Source organism: Amblyomma maculatum, chromosome 5 (assembly GCF_055883805.1).
Source record: "Amblyomma maculatum isolate TAMU_Amacu chromosome 5, ASM5588380v1, whole genome shotgun sequence".
In the NCBI taxonomy this organism is placed as follows: domain Eukaryota; kingdom Metazoa; phylum Arthropoda; class Arachnida; order Ixodida; family Ixodidae; genus Amblyomma; species Amblyomma maculatum.
Window position 1 is genome coordinate 31,083,689 of NC_139348.1, and position 22,480 is coordinate 31,106,168.

Sequence of the window (22,480 nt, forward strand, 5' to 3'; positions counted from 1 at the left end):
TGCAGTCTAAGGTTGTCCTGATTCTATTAGCGATTACCTTAGTAAATACCTTATACGTAATATAGAGTAAGCTTATTGGTCTGTAATTTTTAAGGTCATTAGAGTCCCCTTTCTTGTGAATGAGGATAATGTTTGCATTCTTCCATGGTTCCGGTACCGTCGATGACACCAGGCACTGCGTATACAGGGTGGCCAGTTTTTCTAGCACGATATCCCCCCCCCCCCCCCCCGTCCTTCAGCAAATCTGTAGTTATCTGATCCTCTCCAGTTGATTTCCCCCTTTTCATAGTTTCCAGTGCTTTCTTGACCTCGTCCTTCGTCACTGGTGGAACGTCTGACTGTTTTTCCCTACCGCCAATCTCCTTAGGGTCCTGACTACATTGGCTACTGTAGAGATCTGTATAGAATTCTCGGCTACTTTGACTATCTTTTCCATATTAGTGATGACGTTGCCCGCCTTGTCCCTTATCGCATACATCTGGTTTTTGCCTATGTCCAATTTCTTCTTTACCGCTTTAAGGCTTCCCCCGTTCTTTACAGCATGCTTAATTTTCTCCATGTTATACTTCCTCATATCGGCCACCTTGCGCTTATTGATTAGCTTTGATATTTCGGCCAATTCGATCTGGTCTGTTGGATTGGAAGCTTTCATACTGTGGCGTTTCATAATCAAATATTTCGTCTCCTTAGACAGCTTACCGGTATCGTCTCTAAATATCCTACCGCCTACTTCTGCCGCGCACTCAGTAATATCTCTGAAATTACTGTTCCTTGCCTCTAGGGTAATGTCGCCATCCTCAGTTAGAGCTGAATACCTATTCTGTAGCGAGATCCCGAACTCTTCTGCCCTCCCCCTCAACGCTAATTCGTTGATGGGTTTCTTTCTCACTAATTTGTTGCGTTCCTTCTTCAGATTTAGGCTAATTCGGGACTTCACCATCCTGTGGTCACTGCATCGCACTTTCCCTATTACCTCTACATCTTGCATAATGGCGGTGGTTGATGAAGTCGATTTCATTTTTAGTCTCTCTGTTAGGACTTTTCCATGTCCATTTCCGGTTCTTCCGTTTGCTTAAGAAGGTATTCATGATTAGTAAGTTATTGCGCTCTGCAAACTCAACCAGTAACTCCCCCCTGCTATTCCTAGAACCAATGCCATAGTCACCTACTGCCTTGTCTCCTGCCTGTTTTTTCCCTACCTTGGCATTGAAGTCGCCCATTAGTACAGTATACTGCGTCTTTACTTTTCGAATTGCCGATTCTACATCTTTGTAGAAGCTTTCAACTGCCTGGTCATCATAACTACATGTAGGTGCATAGGCCTGTACAACCTTCAGTTTATACCGCTTATTAAGCCTAATTACGATGCCTGCAACCCTCTCATTAATACTATAGAATTCATCTATATTACCCGCTATATACTTATTGACAAGGAAACCTACTCCTAGTTGTGGCCTCTCTGGTAAACCTCGATAACTCAGTACATGCCCATCCTTCAGTACAGTATATGCCTCATTCGGCCTCCTAACCTCACTAAGCCCTATGACATCCCCTTTCATGCCCTCTAGTTCCTCTAACAGCACTGCTCAACTAACTTCACTAGCTAGGGTTCTAGCGTTAAACGTTGCCAGGGCCAGTTTTCAATGGCGGCCAGTCCAGCGGAGCCAGGCGTTCTTAGCACCCCCTGTTGCGTCACAGGTCTGACCGCCGTCGTGGTCAGTTGTTCCGCAGCCGCTGGTGACTGAGGGCTGGGGTTTTATGGAGCTTATCATAGGAGGTTGCGGCCAATTACTGCACCAGGGTAGCCAATTCCTATTCTGGTGAGAGAGTGCGTTGCCGGAGGTGTTCACCGGCATCAGGTCGCACCCCAAACCTGTGTATGCAATTCCATCGACACGCGGAGTTTTTTTTTCATCCGGTTGAGAATTGCGCGGCACCGGGATTTGAACCGCGGTCCTCTTGCATACGAGGCTGATGTTCTGCCGCTACGCCACCGCTGCACAACGGTTACTAGCCTTTCACAAATATCAAGAACTATAGTTGATCGTGAAGTTTGGTTTCGTTTTGATTTTGGCTATAATTAAGGATGGTGCTTCTTTCGATATATGAAAAATATTTCATCCTTTGTTAAAACCCTTGACATTTGACTCTCAGCGCGCTGAATGTTCTTTGAGTATCGTGTGTAGTTATTCTATCGCTGTATTGTAAAACTTTCAGTCTTCTAAAGCTTCATTATAAACTTCCACAGGTTCCAGTTTATTCTATATTGGCCTGTCTTTTTCCGAATGTTGCAACAACTAAGCAGTGATCACTGAACGCAATGAATCGACCTCATCAGTTCAGTTTAGTCATTCAGTCGTGTCCGACTCTTCATGACCCTATGAACCATATTGCGCCACGCTGCCCGGTCTCTCACTATCTTCCTAACATCACATAACTTCATCTGCAGCGCCTCGAGGACGCCATCTAACCATCGCGTTCGCTGCCTCCCCCTTCTCCGGAGACCCTAAACCTTTCCCAACATCAAATCTTTCTCCAGCGGCTCCTCTATTCTCATCAGATGACCAAAGCAGCTGAGCTTTAACTTTAGAATTTGACCCTCCAATGAGCAGTCACGGTTTATGGTCGACAATATCGACTGATTTGATCTTCTGGCAGTCCAAGGAACTCTCAAGAGTCTCTGCCAGCACCACCATTCAAACGCGTCAATTCGTGGTCGGTCCGCCTTCTTCACAGTCCAACTCTCGCAAACATACATCACAACTGGAAATACCATAGCACAAGTTATACGGATCTTGGTTGGCAGTCTAATGTCTCTGCTCTTTACTAGGTGGTCAAAGGAAGCCATGGCTCTCTTTCCCAGAAGCAGGCGTCTCCTAATTACATGGCTGCAATCTCCTTCCAGGGATTACTAATGTTGGAGCCCAAGAAGAGAAAATCTGTCACCGCTTCCACTTCTTGTCCCTTGATGTCCCAGGACTTGATAGGGAAGACGCCATGATCTTTGTTTTTTTAATGTTCAGTTTAAGCCCAAATTTCTGATCTAATACGCAGTGCACAAATGCGGTAGTTCGGATAATACATTTTTCAATAAGTCTAGCAAGACTATCTCACTTAATATGGACTTAACGTGGGCGGGTGCAATCAGTAAAAATGCTGCCTATGTCTGCTAAGTGTTTTTCGTGCACAGGTTTGAAACCAGCTCGCCATTATTGTCCCGTACTCGTGTATGCTTCCAGCGATCGTGAGCAGCACGTACATGGTTGAAATCATCTAACAGTACTTACTGCCAGTCGGACAAAATGTAAATTTATATCGAATAGATCAAAAGTGGACTTACATTCCGTTTCGTTGTTTAGAGCACACGCTCAAATCATGTTCAACACAGACATGAAGCGCTGAGGTCAACAATCAACAATCGGCCACTTTGATATGAACCAACGGAATGTACAGAAACGGCCACGTGTTTGAGTGTAAACAAAGCAAAATAGCCAGAAATTTCAACCCCGCTAAAAATATGCATCAAAATGGGCATGAAAAGCACATTCAGTCAGTCACCTCCTCGCTTTCTTACTTTGTCTCTTGGACTGCTACAAAGTGCAAATCGAAGCCCTCCGATGTTTGAAGCCGCTATCCGCAGTGCTTTTTCAACTTTATAGCCATGATCTAGTGATTGATCGCTCTCCCAAACGGTGCCTACTGCGAAGATCAAAGTTCCCACCCTCAAAATAATAGGATGACGTGGGCACAATCGACTTCCCAACAAATAGCTCTCAGAATTAACGCAAGGATATCATCATACTTTTTTCTGCACAGCTAAAGGTGACTAATCTTTTTTGCCATGGATGTCATCGAAATCCCCTGAAACCCCATTTCCGGTTAACGGCACATAACTGCAGAAGTGGTTTCCTGCCTGCCCTGAGTCGACTGAAATGTTCGGTTTGAAAATTGGGTGCGTACCTCCTGGCAAATTTCGCGCAGACTCGTCACCTCCAGCGTTCTTTGGTCGCGGCTCACCGATCACAGCCTGTACATGCGACCGTTTTCCCGTCGTAAGGCTAGTATAACCTCACAGGGGTGTCCATGCACTTAGCGCGCATTGGCGGACTGTCACCGGAGATTCTCAAAGGAGTTTCGCAGCACCTTCCGGCTTTGTAACGTCACGAGGGCACACTGTTGCTTTTGTTTGTTGAGGGCATCATTCTGTGACAGGTTTCACGTCCAGTTGACTCGTCTGAGGGGATGTTTGGAACGCCGCATGTTTCCACTGTCTGCAGGCGATGGCTATTCCGCATATGCCTCATCCATAAGCAATTCGGATGAATTACCGCTGCTCACCCCTCCAGTAACGTTGATATACGTACGGACAAATTGACTATCATCATCGCGACAGGGCCGGCAAACACCAAAACATGGACTGCGGCACTAACAGCGAATATGCTCCGTACCGTGGCAGCGAACGCAGAGCGATACCCTGTCCGGCACAACCACGAGAGATAGCTCGGCAGAAACGCTAAGCTGGTGAGGCGAATCATCAACCTTCATTTTATGGTTTTCCTTCAGCGCAATAATCTTGATGGTTACAACCGTTGTTAGGTACGCTCTGAACCCGGCACCGTTCCCTGGCGACGTCGGTGGCTTTGCCAAATGGTGATAGAGGTGCACTCCCTCCCCCGGAACGCTCTGAAGAAGCCAATTTCGCTTCATATGGACTGCCCGATGTCACGGCTTAATTATGAGGCAGTGGTGACTTTCCCTTGCATTTCATTGACGTGGACTGTGCCACGATGCAGTCACTCAACCCGTTCTGCCTCGCTGTGCAGGTTAGTAAGCCATGTTGTCTTTACGCTAAGAAATCTAGTGATTATTTCATGTTACAGCTGCCGCGCCCACTATGTTGCCTTGCGATTGCCACGGAGTGTGGTGATGCCATTATTTCCTTGCTTTTTTTATCCGGCGACATAGAGACTAACCCCGGCCCTGCCCAACTCGAAACTGTACTTGAGGAAATTCAAAATTGTCCACCGGTTAGTCGACACTAATCACGTAAGTTTCAGACCTCAAAACCCAGTTACTAACAACAGCAAACCTTATTCCTGATCTAAGCAGGCGCATTAGCGCACTTCAAGGCCGCTACCAAACCATACAGACGCTACGCGCAGAGATAGAAGGCTTAAGCACTCGCACCGCTCAGGCGACTCGACAGCTCTGTGATCTCGAGGATCGTATGGACGAAGGAGAAAACCATTCACGTCGAAATAACCCGATTTTCTGCAATATTCCTGACCGTGATCCATCTGAAACGTGGGCCGATTCTGAAAAACGACTAATTTTCCGTTGCTCCGAATTTTTGGACATCACCCTCGACCCCAAAACAATAGACCGCACTCGCCGTCTTGTGCGCCACGAACCTGGCCGCTGCCGTCCGTTAATTGCCAAATTCGCGCTCTTCAAAACGAAAGAAGAAATTCTAACTAATGGCCGCAAATTCAAGAACACTGACTACTCCGTCGGCGAGGATTTTTCATGTCGCGTTCGTAATGCGCGCAAACACCTAGTTACTTTTGCAAAAAGCAAGACTAGCCGTTTTTCTTTACGGTACAAGACCCTGTTCATCGGTGCCCATAGATATATTTTCGACGAACCATCGCAATCTGTAAAAGAGATACCATAGCGGTTGCTGCGCCACAAGCTTCCAGCCGCTCACGTATCTACCACCCCCCAGTATAATCTTTCCCTTTCGGCGATTTTCACTAACATACGCAGTTTTCTTCCGAAACGCGAAATCATCTCCAATGTTATGTGTTCATCTCCTAGTAACTTGCTGATTCTTACCGAAACATGGCTCACTAATGACGTCACTGATACTGAAATTCTCGCTGACTTACCGAACTTTAACCTTTTTCGAAAAGATCGCACAGCCGCTCGAGGCGGAGGTGTCCTCATCGCAGTTCACAATGAGTTCTCGTGTACAGCTATAAATATTCCATCAGACCTCGAGATAGTATGGCTACATTGTCGCGCCGCGCCTCAAACCGTACTGCTAGGCGTTTGTTACAGAGCGCCAAATACCAACTCTGATTTTTCCCGAATACTTAAAGACGTGATTAGTCAGCTATCGAAGAAATACACCAAAGCACATATCATCCTTTTTGGAGACTTCAATTCTCCAGGAATCATCTGGCAGACACAGACAGCAGTCGCCAACAAGGAAGCGAATGACTTCATTGAGGTCTGCCTAAACTTCAACTTAACACAAGTGGTATCCAAACCGATCCACGTTGCAGAAGGGCGTGCAAACATCCTCGATCTAATCCTAACTACCCACCCGGAAGCCCTCTCATCTATCAATTATCTACGCGAAATCAGCGACCATAAAGTCATCCACGCCACATTTGAGTTTCACCCATCACGACGCCAAAATCAAAACAAAATTATTCTGCTATACGACAAAGGAAACCATGAAGCCTTTAATCTCGAATTAAGCCAATATCTCACATTTGAAGTATCTTTTCACGATCGCTCAGTAAATGATAACTTGTCCCTTTTTAAGAGCAAGATTATCGAACTAACAGACAGATACATCCCTAAAATAAGCTTCCACTCGGACCGCCAAAGACCATGGTATACCAAAACAATAAAAAGGCTCAGCAATAAAAAGAAACGCCTTTTCCGTGCGGCAAAATTAAAGCGGTACGACGCTTTCGCATGGGAAAAATACTATGCAGCCGAACACACGTACCTCTCTGCAATCCGCAACGCGAAATACTCTTTCCTTCACAACGACCTCCCGAAATTGTTGGCTTCCAATCCCAGAAAGTTCTGGCAGGCAATAAGTGCGCACCCGGCCCATACCATCACTCTTACTAAAGAGTCTAGGGAAGAAGCAGATGACAACGAATGCGTTGATATTTTTAATAATACCTTTTCATCTGTATTCACTAATGAAATTCATCCACAAACTGCGCCTTCCGCCGCCAGTATACAGTCCAACATGCCTGCTGTCGTGTTTTCTGAAGCTGGCATTTCCTCGCTAATCGAACACCTTAAAACTTCATCATCGGCCGGCGTCGACGAAATTAACTCCGAAATACTTCGCAATACTAACAGCATTTCTGCAATGTACTTATTGTTATTGTTTTCACAGTCGCTTTCTACAGGATGCATTCCGGATGACTGGAAAAGGGGGAAGGCCATTCCCGTCTAAAATCAGGCAAGGAAATTACCGTCCGATATCATTAACCAGCATATCTTGCAAAATCATGGAACACGTCATCTATCCGCAAATCATGAACTTTCTTGACAGTAACAACTTCTTTCATCCCTCACAGCACGGGTTTCGCAAGGGTCTGTCATGTGAAACTCAAATGGTGTTCACTCATGACGTTCACTCCAACCTCGACCTAAACATACAAACTGACGCTATTTTTCTAGACTTCGCTAAAGCATTTAACGAAATTCCCCACATGCGTTTACTGCTGAAACTAACCATGCTAAATCTGCATCCTAACGTCTTATTATGGATCGAAGAATTCCTTTCTAACCGCTCCCAGTTTGTTCTCGTTAATGAACACAGTTCTAACCCTCTTCCAGTAACATCAGGCGTACCCCAAGGTTCTGTATTAGCTCCCCTCCTATTCTTAAGCTATATAAACGACTTACCCTCAAACCTGGTTTGAAATGTTCGTCTGTTTGCAGATGACTGCGTTATTCATCGCACAATTTCCAACACCTCTGACCATTCACAGTTCCAAAACGACATTAACGCAATACATGCCTGGTGCGATGACTCCCTAATGTCGCTTAATCCTAATAAATGTAAACTCGTATCTTTTCACCGCCGGCGTAAACCCCACATTTTCACTTACTCGAATGCTAACACTCCACTAGAATATGTGTGCTCATACAAGTACTTAGGCGTCACCTTGTGCCAGGATCTCTTCTGGCGCTCACATGTAACGAACATCGTCGCATCAGCTAACCGATCATTGGGATTTTTGAAACGCCATTTACGGCACGCCCCTCAAAGTATTAAACTTCTGGCCTACCAATCTCTCATCTGACCCAAACTAGAATACGCATCTGCTATCTGGAGCCCGAAACAAGCATATCTCATCAGTTCACTAGAATCTGTCCAAAATCACGCCACGAGGTTCATTCATTCTGCCTATTCGTATGACATCAGTGTATCGTCACTTAAACGGCAATCAGGTTTATCAACTCTTGCCCATCGTCGTCGCATTGCTTCACTTAATCTGTTCCATAAGTTTTTTTACAGCTCCCTCGGCCAACCACCCTACATCCCACCGCCAGCTCGCATATCTCTTCGCACCGGCCATCCACTAGTAGTTTCATGCCAGCGCGCCCGTACCATCACTTTTTCTTCATTCTTTCTTCGCACTGCAAAAGACTGGAATGGCCTTCCCTACGATGTTGATGCAATCACCTGCCCATCAAGTTTTGTTAACAGTTTAAATATGCACTTCATAAATATCATGTAGGCAATCATATTCAATCAATGTTTATACTCCCACCCCTTATGTAATACCCCCAATGTGGGGTTTTTAAGGTAATAAATTGAGGTGAAGTGAAGTATTCTTCAATGTTACGGCTGACGGGGGACACCCTCAATGCGATCTCCTCGGAGAACATTGACCATTGAGTGGGAGCGCCACAACAATCCCCTACCCAGTTGGCCGACACCTGATGTCGGCGTGCAGAAAGAAGGCATTTAAAACAAACTCACCCGTAGCAAACTGGGCAAAACAACTTCGTGGCCGTTCTTAGAGGCCAACAACCTGCTATCGCGTCCCTTCTGATCCGCTCAAACCGTTCCGACAGAGGTCATGACAAACACGTCAACTCACTACCGCGGTCGGAATTGGAATGCTAAGCCATGCTGACGACCTGAGAATGTGTTTTTAATTCCACATCACAAGCGTAATGAGCTCAAGGGCGGTGAGGGAAAAGACAACTCTTACGTGAGATGAACAAAAGAAAAAATATGACCGCAAATTCATATACCTGTCTCAGAACACAGGTTACAGGAGCCAACGAAAGCGTTTAAAAATCTGAGCATGTGAAAACCAAAGTTAAAACTTAATCCGCCAGTAGCCTTGAGCGTTGCGCCATCTAGTGCGGTTGACACAAAACACCACAGTACAGCAGTCTCGTGGTGCGGAGAGCTGCAAATGATCTTGGGGCCTCAAAACCGCATTCATTACAGCAAGAAACGCTTATCCGAAACAGCCAAGACCTAAAGAAACGAATATGCAGCAGCATAATCGGCATCAGTAAGAGAATTTCTTTTGCATTATTGCACCTAAGCAGACTTAGATGCATGCACCCCTGGAATTTTAGGTTTTGCAGGCTGTTTTGCATTTTGCAACAATTCCAGCAAAGGCGCAGTACAGATAATCCGTCTCATGTCCCAGGGGACAGCCTTATTATGAAGCTATGGATTAATGTTTTTCTGAATAAAAAATCCGCGTATTGCAGGAATCGAGTAACCAATCCTGTGTCGAAGCAAGCTTCTGGTCACTGCAGCCAGTAAAGCAGTCACTCAGCAGAAGACAAGACCGCCCTGGTTCCTTGGACATCACATACGACCCAAACGTACCAATTAATGATCACTGCAGCGGACAGGTATGAGGCGCAGCGTAGGTTCCTGAGTATCTCTAGCCGCCACACTGGGGATTAAATCGGACAACGTTGAACAAAGTACTCTTTCATCAAGTGTACACTGTAACAACAAAACATTTTCCTCATTCATCAACTTTGTAGACCATCCACATTTAGGCAGTAGTGCAACTGAAGTTTGTTGCACTTTCCAGTGGTTTACTTTGCAACAGAAAACGACTTTTCCAAGCAGTTTCCACCTGCAAAAGCACACTTCAGTCAGCCGAAAAAGCCACAGCACACCTGCACAAAACACCAGGGGTGGCTCTGTTTTGTGTTTGCGGGTAGCCAGAATCTCCTGGCATCAGATATTTGGCTGTTTTTTGAAGCTGAAAAGTGATCTGTTCATGCGTGCTCTGAAACTTACACAGCCTTCCAGGCTTGTACGCCGTTCTTATGTTCACGAAGGCTGTCCCAGTTCCTAGGCGCATCCATACGACCAGAGCAGAGCACCAATTCTTCCTTTGGAATGTTTGCAAATTTTCTATAGGAACAAGCATACGACCCTAAATTCTGTTCTTCAGGCGCTACTGAACTTGCAGTTTTACTCTGATTTTTTGATGGCTCGGCTTCGTAGTCAAGGTTTTGTAGTGCCTATCTTCAGCTCCTTGATAATTTGTTTCATAATTGAAAAATTATGGGGAACACTTAAGCTCCGCCTTATAGGGTATGATACGGTAGCGTAGGTGCACACCTAACGTCTTAAGGCCCGTTTAACTAAGTGGTTAGAACTTACCTGCGCAGCCTTTCTTTAGCGTCCCTGACTCGGTATCAAGAGAAGAGAAAGGTGGATTGGTATTCCACCTTCCCTATCCACCAACGTGGGACACTACTCTTCACTACAAAAAAGAAATCAACGTTCACTACGACAACATTAGAGAAACTCTCCGTACACTTCCTCTTCCTGATAAATCTCTCACTACCACGCAAATCCGCATTCTTAGACGCATACAACTAAATACACTGCTTACTCCTGCCGAGCTTTTCTATACAGAATCATACATTCCCCTGCATGCCCAAATTGCCCAGAACACTATGCAAACTTGGAGCATTGCATCTTTTCATGCCCTGTCACCCTCCAATCTCCTCACTTTCCACACCCTCCTCCCCCCACGTGGCGGGCTTGGTTAGCCTCTGACCAGCTGCAAGATCAGTTGGCCTTGGGACCCTGTCCCAGGACATTCTTAACGCCTAATGAAATGCGTTAAATAAAGTTGTTTCCTCCTCCTTCCTCCCCAAATGAGCAACCGAGCTGGCAACTACTCACAACGTTCTGACATCGTATGGCCCCTTTAAGTCGCACAAACCACCGAAGTGGACGGCCATGCCAGGTGCCAGCTTAAACCTTCCAGCACCATGACCGTGATTTTAAGCGAAAGCCTTTGTATGCTCACGGGTGTGCACAGAAAGTATGCGGTCCCAAAACCTGTCCACACCTTATGGCGCCGGAACTAATAAAGACAAAGAAAAAAGAATGATGGTACCAGATAGAGGAGAGAATAATGATCCTTGGACCCATGTTTGAAGACTGTCGAGAAAATAAATTATTAGACCCAGAATGTGAAATTGTATCGAAATAGCGCGGACATTGACATAGCCTTGAGGACGTGCAAGCAATGCGGAAGTCAGAATAGGCCATAAAACGTCAAGATTAGGATACGAACGCTGAGTGTTTTGTCAGATCAGACTAATTACATATGGTTGGTTGGTTGGTTTGTGGGGTTTAACGTCCCAAAGCAACTCAGGCTATGAGAGACGCCGTAGTGGAGGACTCCGGAAATTTCGACCACTTGGGGTTCTTTAACGTGCACTGACATCGCACAGCACACGGGCGCCTTGCTTTTCGCGTCCATCGAAAAGCTGCCGCCGAGGCATATATTACATATAATTACATATAATTAAGAATAGTCAATGTTTAACCTCCCCGAAACAAAATATAAATTTGGGCAGAGAAGCCAAAAATTACCGTTTAAACGTCAAATCAGCCGGAAGTCGTACAAGCAGTGTGAAAGTATCACACAATAATCACAAATACACCGGATTTGTGCCAAATAGATTAAAACGTATGCAATTAAACGTAATTGACTTTTATGAACTTTGAAAAACTGTAAATTGGGCCAAAATGTGTTAAAAATGTGGAATCGTGGAATATGAAGTCACAAAAGTGATATTGAAGATATGCGATTTTTTACAAAGAATGATTTAACAACTTAAACGGTACCTAATTAGTGTCTAGTAACTAACTTTATTGATTATGCGAAAGAATTTGACTGCATGGATCACAGCAGATTGTGGCAAGCTCTCCAAGAGATGGGAGTTCCAATTCACCTCATCTGTCTCCTCAGGAACCTGTATGAAGGGCAAGAGGCCTCGGTCAGAACTGGGCATGGTCTTACGGATTGGTTTCCGATTGAGAAAAGAGTGAGACAAGGCTGCATACTGTCGCCCTGCCTATTTAACCTATATGCTGAGTGCATCAGAGGAAGGCCGGTCTGGACGAGTCTTCAGCTGGAGTGAAGATTGCTGGCAAACCTATCAACAACCTTAGATATGCGGACGATACCACTTTAATGGCAGAAAGTGAAGTGGAACTCAAGAGACTTCTGATGCACGTACATGAAGAGAGTGAGACGTATGGGCTTAAACTGACCATTAAAAAGAAAAAGATCATAGCGTCTTGCCCTATGAGGTCCTGGAGCATCACATGACAAGAAGTGGAAGCTGTGACAGATTTTCTCTTCTTTGGCTCCAAGATTACCGCGGAAAGAGACTGCAGCCATGAAATTATAAGACGTCTGCTTCTGGGAAAGAGAGCCATGGCTAGCCTTGACCGCCTAGTAAAGAGCAGAGACATTAGACTACCAACCAAGATCCGTAAAACTCGTGCTATGGTCTTTCCAGTTGTGATGTATGGATGCGAGAGTTGGACTGTGGAGAAGGCTGACCGCCGAAGAATTGACGCGTTTGAATTGTGGTCCTGGCGGAGACTTTTGAGAGTTCTTTGGACGGCCAGAAGATCAAATCAGTCGACATTGTTGATCATAAACCCTGACTGCTCATTGGAAGGTCAAATTCGTAAGTTAAAGCTCAGCTACTTTGGTCATCTGATGAGAAGAGAGGAGTCGCTGGAGAAAGATTTGATGTTGGGAAAAGTTGAGAGTTACCGGAGAAGGGGTAGGCAGCAAACGCGATGGTTAGACGGCATCCTCGAGGCGCAGCAGATGAAGTTATGTGACGTAAGGAAGATAGTGAGAGACCGGAAAGCGTAGCGTGATATGGTCCATAGGGTCACGAAGAGTCGGACACGACTGAACGACTGAACTGTACTAACTGGAAGACAACAACTTACTAATTTCTGAAATAATTTATTATAGGCGTTCAATGAGTCGCCAACGGCTTCCACCTTACGCATTTAATAGTTATGCAAGAGCCTACAAAAAGTTTTTTTTCTCACAACGCCGACGCTGTATCTTTAGAGTAAGGGGACATTCATCGCTATAGCGTTAAAACAGATTAGCCTTCTTCCGTTATGCGTTGTTCCTGGTTCTTTTCGGGCCAACGCTGGCAAACGGAGAGTGATCATGTATGCCTCTTAACACGATAGCTTAAGATCCCTCTCTCCAGAAAATCCGGTGTAGGTGTTGTTAGCATTCTTGTCGTGAGCGCGTGCACGGCTCTGACAGGTGGCACATAACCGATGACATGGCTGTGCTCTGACTGATTGTCTCATTGTGCGACATCAGGATACTGCATGACATGACCTAGTTTGCAGACGCTGCCAACTCGGCTTTCGCCTTTGTAATGGGAGGTTGGGATCAGAAGCACGGTTAAAGGGCTCTGCATCCCGAGTAAGAAACGCTACCTTTATGCTACACATACACGTCCGTGCTGATTTGTTAATGCGGACATTGATATCTATATGCCGACTGCATGGTCTTTCACATAATTTTTTACATTACGAATATGTACCAATGAGTATATGTAGGATAATAGAGGTACAAATAAAACATTAACAAAGAGAGTAAATATGAAAGTATATCCCCAAGGGCTACCGCCGGTAAACGGCAGTCATTAACGCTGTCGTATGTTACCCTTAAAGACGGAACTTAAGCGTATTCCCAAAGTTTTTTTTTTGCCCTTCCATTTTCTCTTCATGAGGTACGATTGTGAAGCTATGGGCCAGGTCGTATGCCCATTTTGCAATGTACAGGGAGTTGCCACCATTGCTTTCTGCTCTTAAGCACCCTAACCCTCGCTCTTTTTTCGTACTCCTCCGGAGCAAATCAAGCATCTGGTTTGTGGTGTGCGTGGTTTTCCTGACCGTGAAATTCCTTTCCCCGTTCCGTATCTGCATGCCGAGGTATCGCTTGCTGATTTTTAGAGGGCTAGATCTATTGCTATCATCACTGAAGGTCAAATGTAGCTGGGATCTTATATCTAACGAATAAATGCAGTCAATAGTCACGTATGCCATCGCTCTGACAGAGGCACCTTTTCGGTCGCGTCCCATGTGTACGATGTCTGGCACGATTCGACAGCGGCGAACCGATGGATCTGCCCCAAATTTAACCGGGGCCACAACAGAAATTTGACCTCGGGCGATTTGGACCAAAATTTCTTATCCAGCCTAAGTCGGCTATTGCGAACCCGATGGTGTCGTTCGAATGGGCCCCTCCCAAATTTGGCGACGGCCACCTCTAAAATTCAACCTCCGTTCATTTGCGCCAAAATCGATGTACAGCCTATTCAACTTTGGGAACATGGCGGTAACATCCAAATTTGGCCTGGGCCTCCCCGAAATTTGACCTGAGGCATCCTAATATTTGACCTCAGCCGATTTGATATCCGGCCTAATTTTTCATGGCGAACGCAATTTTGACCCCGTAACTGAATTTAAGCTAAATCCAAATTGACTCGGGCCACGCACAGAATTGATGTTAAGCCTATTTAGGCTATGTCAAACACGATGATGGCCTCCAAATTTAACTCGGGTTATCCTCAAATTCAGTCTGGACCACCCCCAATATAGGACATCGGCCGATCTGGGATTCAAAAGGGATCCCTCACAATTAAACATGGATCAGTTAAAAAAGATTAAAAAAGGTATGAATTCTTTGTTCAGTCTAAATTTGCCTACTTTCACTCTTTCGACATGCGTATACAAGATCGTCCTAAACAATTTTGACAGTACATAAACAAAAAACAGAAAAGACGAATTGTCTATCCCACCACTCGATCATAACGGAATTATCGTTCATAATAATCTGGAGCAAGCCAAGTGCTTTAACACGTTTTTCAGCTCGGTGTTTTCTGTTGTGGCCAACAATAGCCCTGCCGGGTTTCGTTTGAACTTGAGCAGTACCGAACCTATGGCGACTATTGAATTTGATCAGCGAAGAACTGGGTCGCTCTTGGGGAACTTAAAGGATAACACTGCCTCCAGACCTGGCGGCTTACCCACGGGGCTCCTCTTTTCTTGCGCTCTTGCTTTGTCAAGGTACCTACCTATTCTTTCCACGAAATCATTACAGGACGGCTCTTTGCTTGAATAATGGAGGCTTGCAAATGTTGTACCAGTATATAAATCGGGACCTAAGAATGTTGTTTCAAATTATCGACCAGTGTATTTCAACAGTGTAATATGTAATGTTTTAGAGCACGTGTTTTATCCTAATAATATTGGTATAGTACACATTCATTATTAAATAAGCATCAGCATGGCTTTCGCAGTGGTTACCCGTGTGTCACCCAACTTACCGAATTCGTACATCCCCTGTCAAGCGCAATGGATAAGGGATATTTTGTTGGCTGTATATTTCTAGATTTTAGGAAGGCTTTTGAAGTTGTATCACATCCCTTATTAATGCAAAACTTATCCTGGTACAACATTAATGAGAAAGTTATTAGGTGGATAAAGGAATACTTGAGCTTTATACGTCAATGTGTTGTTGTCAACGGGAAACAGTCGCATGAGGTGACTAACGTCAGGGGTGCCTGAGGGATCCATCTCGGACCCATTGCTGTTCATTATTTACATGAATGACATCTTTTTAGGTATTTCTTCATGTATGCGTCTTTTTGCGGACGATTGTGTATTGTACACAATTATTAATGATCGAAGTGACTGCGATTATTACAACTTGAGTTATGTAAAGTAGCCCAGTGGTGTTAGAATTGGGGAATGCATGTTAATTTACAAAAAAATGCATTATGTGTTTCCCTAAAAAGGTTTCACATAATTTCACTTATAATAATATTATTAGTATATTGATTTCAGTGTTCGCATTTAATTATCTTGGTGTTTATTTAACCAGTGCAGCGTCTTGGCATCGTCACGCGGATTTTGTTACTGCCAAAGCCTGACGTAACGCTAAACTTTTTTCCTTTAAAGACAAAGGAACTGCTGTATAATACAAACGTTAGAAGCATACATGAGTATGCTTGCACAGTCTGGGGCCCGAATTCCTTGACTGATATTCCAAAGCTAGAAAGAGTTCAGAATTTGGCAATTCGTTTTGTTTGTAATAACTCTGGGTATTATTTTAGTGTAACTAGTGCGAAAAAAGCTTTGGGTTGGGACTCGCTTCAAAACCGTAGGAAAGTTTTGCGTTTAAAATTATTTCATAATATATTTCACCGAAGAACTTGAATAGACAGAACGAAATATTTAGTCAACCCTGATTATGTGTCTTTACGGAGAGATCATTCACTAAAAGTTAAAGAATACAGATCCCAGACTAACCTTTTCAAAATGTCTTTTTCCCCAAAACGATTTTTGGAATGGAACCCACCTGTCACGCCAGACAATGACGCTGTGGGTATGATGATAAATAAACAAATAAATAAATAAATACTAAATGCTCAACCTAATAACACTAAGGTGAACACAATGGTGACTTCGAGATTTAGGCTGGGCCGACCTCAACTTTTACCTCTGGCGGATTTGAATAAAGTAGGACTACATCTGGCGCGAATTCGTCTCTAATAAACAATACACGCAACCATGCTACTCCACGTTCACCCAAAGTAACTCGTGGTTAACACTCAATATTAAGATTCGGCAGCGTCGAATCTCTAAAGCTCTTATCCCCCACGTCTGATACTAATTGGTATGGAATAAAATTGAGTATCTGTACACTTTGTAATTTCAGGTCTCCTGACGCCTTACGTTCCGGCGTCTCGCAATACTCTCAGTGCGGGAGTAGGGCTTTCAGAGTACGTCCTGTTTTTCAGTGGGGAATCACGTATTTGTCCTGGCCTCAATGTGAACACCATAAAGATTGCCCAGTATATTCTGCAGTTTCTAGTTAGAACGTCAGGCGTCATTACCACTGCTACACATATCCTTTTAGTGGAAGCATAACTGTTCAATTTTTTTTTCTCGGGATCTCTCACGAAGTAAAACTTACTTCCAACGAGGCAATCTCAGAAATCTCTTCCAACATAAAATCAACGTTCAAAAGCGAAAACAAAACATTCAAGCTTACGTGTGTGAAATGGACCAGGTAGTCACCGGCATACGATGTGCACGGCTGCCCGGGAAGGAAGCCGCTGTAAATGGGTGAAGTGACGGGGTCCGGGTTAGCCGGCTTGTAGCGCCGGCCGAACAAACCCACCGAAACAGCCAGCGCTGCAGTGTGGTGCTTCAGCTTCTCCAGCATCTTGAGGGCGTTTAGCTGTGGCAAGGAAGCGCATCGCATATCATGAACCAGATCCCACCCTCAAGTTAGCAATATGCAATTGATTTAAGAAAATGGAACACAACGCTTACGTTATTCGCTTTACTTTACGGTGAGTAAACATTTGAAATTTTCTCTAAGTAGTAATGTTTCATTTTTATGCTCTTAATTATCACGACATTAACACGTCCAAGGTATAAACTTATAGAATGTTCACCAAGGTCTAGTTCGCAGTTAAACACAAAGCGACGTGCACGACCATTTTTGGCATCACAAAACAAACTATTGCGTAGCACTTTGATCATTTCCTTTGATGTGGAAAATCTTGACCGATGGAAATGCAGTCTTAGCAGCATTCAGTTTAGTGCTATGACTAGTGCACATTTCAAACTTCTTTTAAACCTAACTGCTCCTCTTTGAGTGAGCACTCTCTGCTACAGCCATGTCCAATTTATTCTGCAGAAGCGCCTTCTCATTTTTGTACTTTTTGCTTTATTCTTGGTCACTTTGTCTCCTTACAGTCTCCACAAGGCGGTATCGTCTCAAATCTTTGGTTAGGTCTACAAAAATATATTTTTTTCACGGTTTGTATGTTGTGGCTTTGACTCCCCCCCTCATAGTTCTGAAATAACAAGCTGCAGGTTTCTTGACGGAACGGTGGGCGGTGGGATCCTTATCATGTGTATGAAATATAATGTTTTATGTGGCAGATTAGTCTTCCCGAGCGATAGGTTGACGATGAACAGAACATTTATACGCCACTTTGGTGATGGGTGAAAGAATTGGATGTTTAATGACATCGTGAAATGCGCAGGACAACCACGGGATCTCCTAGGTAAAGTCCCTTGATGATTTGAAAGTAGCGACTTTCTGTGAACTATGCCGCCGCGCCGCGCACCCTCGCCGATCCTCCTCTCTCACTTCTCCCATCGGATGGTGATTGGCTCCGCGGGCGGTCTCCGGGAAAAGTGCGCGAAAAGTTCGCTCTTTTTGTGTTTTCGTTTTTCGTCGGCGCCATGTTTTGGGCAGTGGTCGCTGCTACGACCGAGCTCCGTGACATTGCGCGCTTGCTCTTCGCGTTATTCGCGCTCCTTTAGTGCAGCACTATGCCCAGTTGCTGCGCATTTCAGTGCACAAGCCGGCGTGAAAAAGGCTTTGTTCTTTTCGCGATTCCGAGCGGCAAGAAAGACGTCGTTAGAAGAAAAAAGTGGCTGCACAACATTGGCCGCAAAAACTTTACGCCGACGAAGACTGCCCATCTCTGCGAGGTACTGTGCATTTCTTCCAAGCGACTGTGTATACTGAAACTGCATGCAAGCGCATCACGAATCTGGCAATCTCACTTAATTCACTGATCATTTTGCATCGTTATGCGTGTTATTGTTTTCGCTTCATGGTTCCGCTCAACGTGCTATAATAGCGACGGCTGATGCATGCAATGCGCATACATTCGCATACACTTGCTTTTCAATGATAACGCGTGCAGTAAGCATTAATAGTCTTATGCCGCAGGAAAGCGTGTAGAGAACTTGTCCACAGAACGTGTCCGCAAAACTATATATCCGCACATCAAAAATTTCCCTTTAAACCTTGAAATTTGTCCTTGTCCGAATCTCGCGAAAATTGGTGTCCAACCTAACTTGAATATGGCGAATTCAGTGGTTACGTCCAAATTTCGGGACCTCTCGCCAAATGCAACCCCAGGGACCCTCTGAATTTGACCTCATCCGAATGTGGCCAAAATCGATGTCTAACCTATAATTTGGGTACGGCGAATTCAGTGAAGTCGAATCCAAATTTCGGTGGACCTCCCCGGAAGTTTGGCCCCATGGACCCCCGAAATTTGCCTCGTCCGAATCTGGCGAAAAACGGTGTCCAACCTAATTTGAATAAGGCGAATTCAGCGGTGATGTCCAAATTTTGGTGGAATACCCCTAAAATATGAGGCGCAGAATTTGAATCTATTACAATTTTTAAATTTTTGCAAGCTGCTACATATGTGTGCTTAATAGCACTACTTGCCATTTCAGCTCCATTTTGCTGCTGATCAGTTTGAGCCGCTTATACTGCAGCGCTATGGGAAAAAGAAATTAAAACCTAATGCGATACCGACCATATTCTCGCACCGCACTGCACCAAAGCAAAGGAAGCCCCCTGCGAAAAGGCTGCCACTCCCCCCCAAAAAAGGTAAATGACACTCGTCGCCCTTTCTTTAGCACTACTCTTCACCGTTTGAAACATTTTGTCCAGATGCACAGCCAAAAGCGAGCAATGTGATTATGGTTGGCGAACCTTTTCAAGAATTTTATTTGCTCACAGGTTATATAATAGTTTTGTTTTCTCCAGCATATCTACCTGCGGGCAGCGTTGCAGAAGGTGTGCCTGCTGAATCGTCCCGTGAGCACGCTCTTTTGAGAAATTGCCGTTTCGTTCAAACCTAAGCAAGTGCATCAGACTTTTGGCTTTTCCATTTCAGAGCCTCCTAATGAAGGCGCGTCGATTAATGATGCTAGCAACGAGCAGTGCATTCCTGATGGTGAGTAGACCGTGATCACCCCACATACACTTTTAGTGGCTGACATTCTTCTTTTATGCATACCTGCCGATGGTCACACACTTACCTGAGGACAATATGATGCCTTCAAGGTGTACTTTGATTTGCCCTGATTATGCTCGTAAGATTCGCTGCGTTTCATCCAAAGTACAGTAGTTAAATGATTACGCATTACTCGTTACTCAAACTGGTTCCACATATGCGATAAAAATGTTCCAGTTATAAGTGGAATTTCCACTTATAACTGGCACTTATTTTGACGTGTGTGTGGAATCAGATTAAGGGTGTAGATACTGAAAGCGGTGGCCATTGTATAAAAACGGCAGATTAGGGACTCGGTAATTCAGCAGTTCTTGGCTTTCTCGTTTCAGTACAAGCAGATGAGGATTTCGACATGCGCGACTGTGCGGACCAGTCGTCTTTTCCCGACGGTGAGTCTCAGGCTTTGCAAGGTATTGTTGACTGTGTTTGATGATTTAGAACGTGACATCGTTAAAAGGCCCTCTTCTGCAGAAAATGCGGTGGCGGCGTTGTGACCGAAAAATAAAAATCATGAGCATGGCTCTGGCAGGTGGCAATAGGCAGGTGTATTGGCAAGGCACTCATTGATAGACGGGTTGTGTGACATCACGTGCCACTACCAAGTTTTCAAGAGCTGCCAACTCGGAGAGCTACTTTCAAATGGGATGGTAAGATGGGAAAGACTCCAGACGTTCGACCTTGTGTCGCACAAGCTGCCCTTCCAACACAGGCACGTTCGTATCGGCTCATTCTGAGGGTGGAGGGGCTTTATATCTATGTTAAGTGGTCTTTCAAATAATGCGGTTGCTTAGGTTATATGGTAATATGTACATATGAAACAATAGACACAAATTAAGGGAATAAAGGGGAAGCGAGTAGCAAAGTGCACGCAGCGAAAATCCGCAGGTGGGTGCCATTAACTCTATCGCGTCATGCCCTTGAAGGTGCAGCTGAAGTGCCCCTCAATGTTTTTTTTTTTTTTTTCAGATACACAAATAGGCACGCATTCCTCTCTGGACGGTATGACAACAACGGAGCCTCCTGCATCTGACCTTCAGCATGCTTGTATGTTTTGTAAAATTTAATTACGCTAATTCAGCATTTTTAAAAAGTTGCCTCTGAAATCTGAGTGAACATTTTTTTTTTAGCAACACATCAAGCCCTGATAGACCGCATATCACAGCTGGAGCGCCTTCAAGAACAATCAGAAATGAAGCTAGTTGCTGCCAGAAGAAGATATCTCAAAAGTGAAAGAGAAAAGGAACTGCTCAAGTCAAAGGTTAAACATCTTTTCAGCGACGACCAGATGAGGTCAATGGAGCGGCTTTCAAGCCAAGGTATGCGCTGGGAGGCCAACACGCTTGTCAAATCACTCAAGCTACGTCTGGCCTGTGGATCCCAAGGCTACAGTCTTATGAGAAGTTTCGGTTTCCCATTTCCGACTGAGCGTACACTCCAACGTCACATACAAAACTTCAAATTCCGTCCTGGACTTCTTCAAGACTTACTCGAGCCACTCAGGATGAAGGTAAATTATTTTTGACACCTGATGCAGTGGCTTAGAACTCTCTTCCCGACGTGAGAGGTACTTGACAGCTGTAAATTCATGATGGCGTTAACAATACAGTTAAGATCGATATCGGTTGCTATACATTATATCTGCTCGATTTTAGCTTGTTTTGCTTTAAATATAAGTACGGACATTTCAGCAATTTTTCCGGATTGGTTGCAAAATTGACGGTACTTCAATGTTTAGATGTGGCTGTGGACAATATCTTGACTCGGTGCCGTTTATTGTTTTTCTTCTTAGGTAAACCTCATGAAGCCTGAAGAACACCACGCCACATTAATGATTGATGAAATGCAAGTTACACCAGGGCTCGTTTACGATCATTCATGTCGCAGTGTTCTCGGTGCTCCTACCTTGCCTTTATCTGATGGTTCACTGCCGGAAGATACCTTAGCTACTCACGGTTTAGTGTTCATGCTGGGAGGCTTGTCCACTAGGTGGAAACAAACGATCTGCTATCATTTAACGGGCAACTCATTTCATGCTGTAACTTTGAAAGAAGAAATCATTAAGGTAATAACGACATGCGAGTCACTTGGATTGAAAATTCATGCCGTGACCTCAGACATGGGGGGCGGGAACCTAGCGCTCTGGAGGCTTTTTGGTATTCATGCCGGGAGACACAGCAGGCCGAAAACAAGTTGTGTTCATCCCTGTGACTCTGAAAGAAAACTGTACTTTTTTGCTGACGTGCCGCACTTGCTAAAAAATTTGAGGAACCACTTAACTAAAGGTCAGTTAATTTACCTTCCAGTTGATATAGTTCAGAAAAATGACTTGCCAACAGACATTGTAAACCTTGAATATATAAAGATTCTTGTCCAGCGTGATGCTAAATCGGAACTGAAACTTGCTCCTCACCTAAATGCTGCATGTGTCGATCCTAGTCACTATGACAAAATGAAAGTCAGCATGGCCTACAGTTTATTTCATAATGACACATCAGCTGGTTTGCAGCTTTTGGTGCAGAAAGGCTTG

General features: G+C 44.6%; 2 protein-coding genes across 2 annotated transcripts in view; one reads left to right on the forward strand and one right to left on the reverse strand.

Annotated features, from left to right (window-relative positions):
• Window positions 1-22,480, reverse strand: part of LOC146187948 (uncharacterized) — a 51,169-nt gene that overhangs the window by 21,715 nt on the left and 6,974 nt on the right. The window contains exon 4 of the mRNA XM_084603064.1: window positions 17,166-17,354. Within this exon, the coding sequence (XP_084459190.1) occupies window positions 17,166-17,354 (189 nt within the window). The remainder of the gene's footprint in view (window positions 1-17,165; window positions 17,355-22,480) is intronic.
• LOC146187949 (uncharacterized) lies at window positions 18,464-21,475 on the forward strand. Its single transcript, XM_084603397.1, has 6 exons — window positions 18,464-18,625; window positions 19,388-19,544; window positions 19,834-19,893; window positions 20,283-20,342; window positions 20,920-20,997; window positions 21,081-21,475. Exons 1-6 carry the CDS (start codon window positions 18,464-18,466, stop codon window positions 21,473-21,475), a joined length of 912 nt encoding a protein of 303 aa, XP_084459523.1.

What these genes read in the sequence shown, in the direction of transcription:
- LOC146187949 (XM_084603397.1), top strand. Translation starts at nt 18,464, where the DNA reads ATGCCCAGTTGCTGCGCATTTCAGTGCACAAGCCGGCGTGAAAAAGGC. An exon ending in CGAGCAGTGCATTCCTGATG is followed by an intron (nt 19,894 to 20,282) that starts GTGAGTAGACCG and finishes TTCTCGTTTCAG; the next exon opens with TACAAGCAGATGAGGATTTC. An exon ending in CCAGTCGTCTTTTCCCGACG is followed by an intron (nt 20,343 to 20,919) that starts GTGAGTCTCAGG and finishes TTTTTTTTTCAG; the next exon opens with ATACACAAATAGGCACGCAT.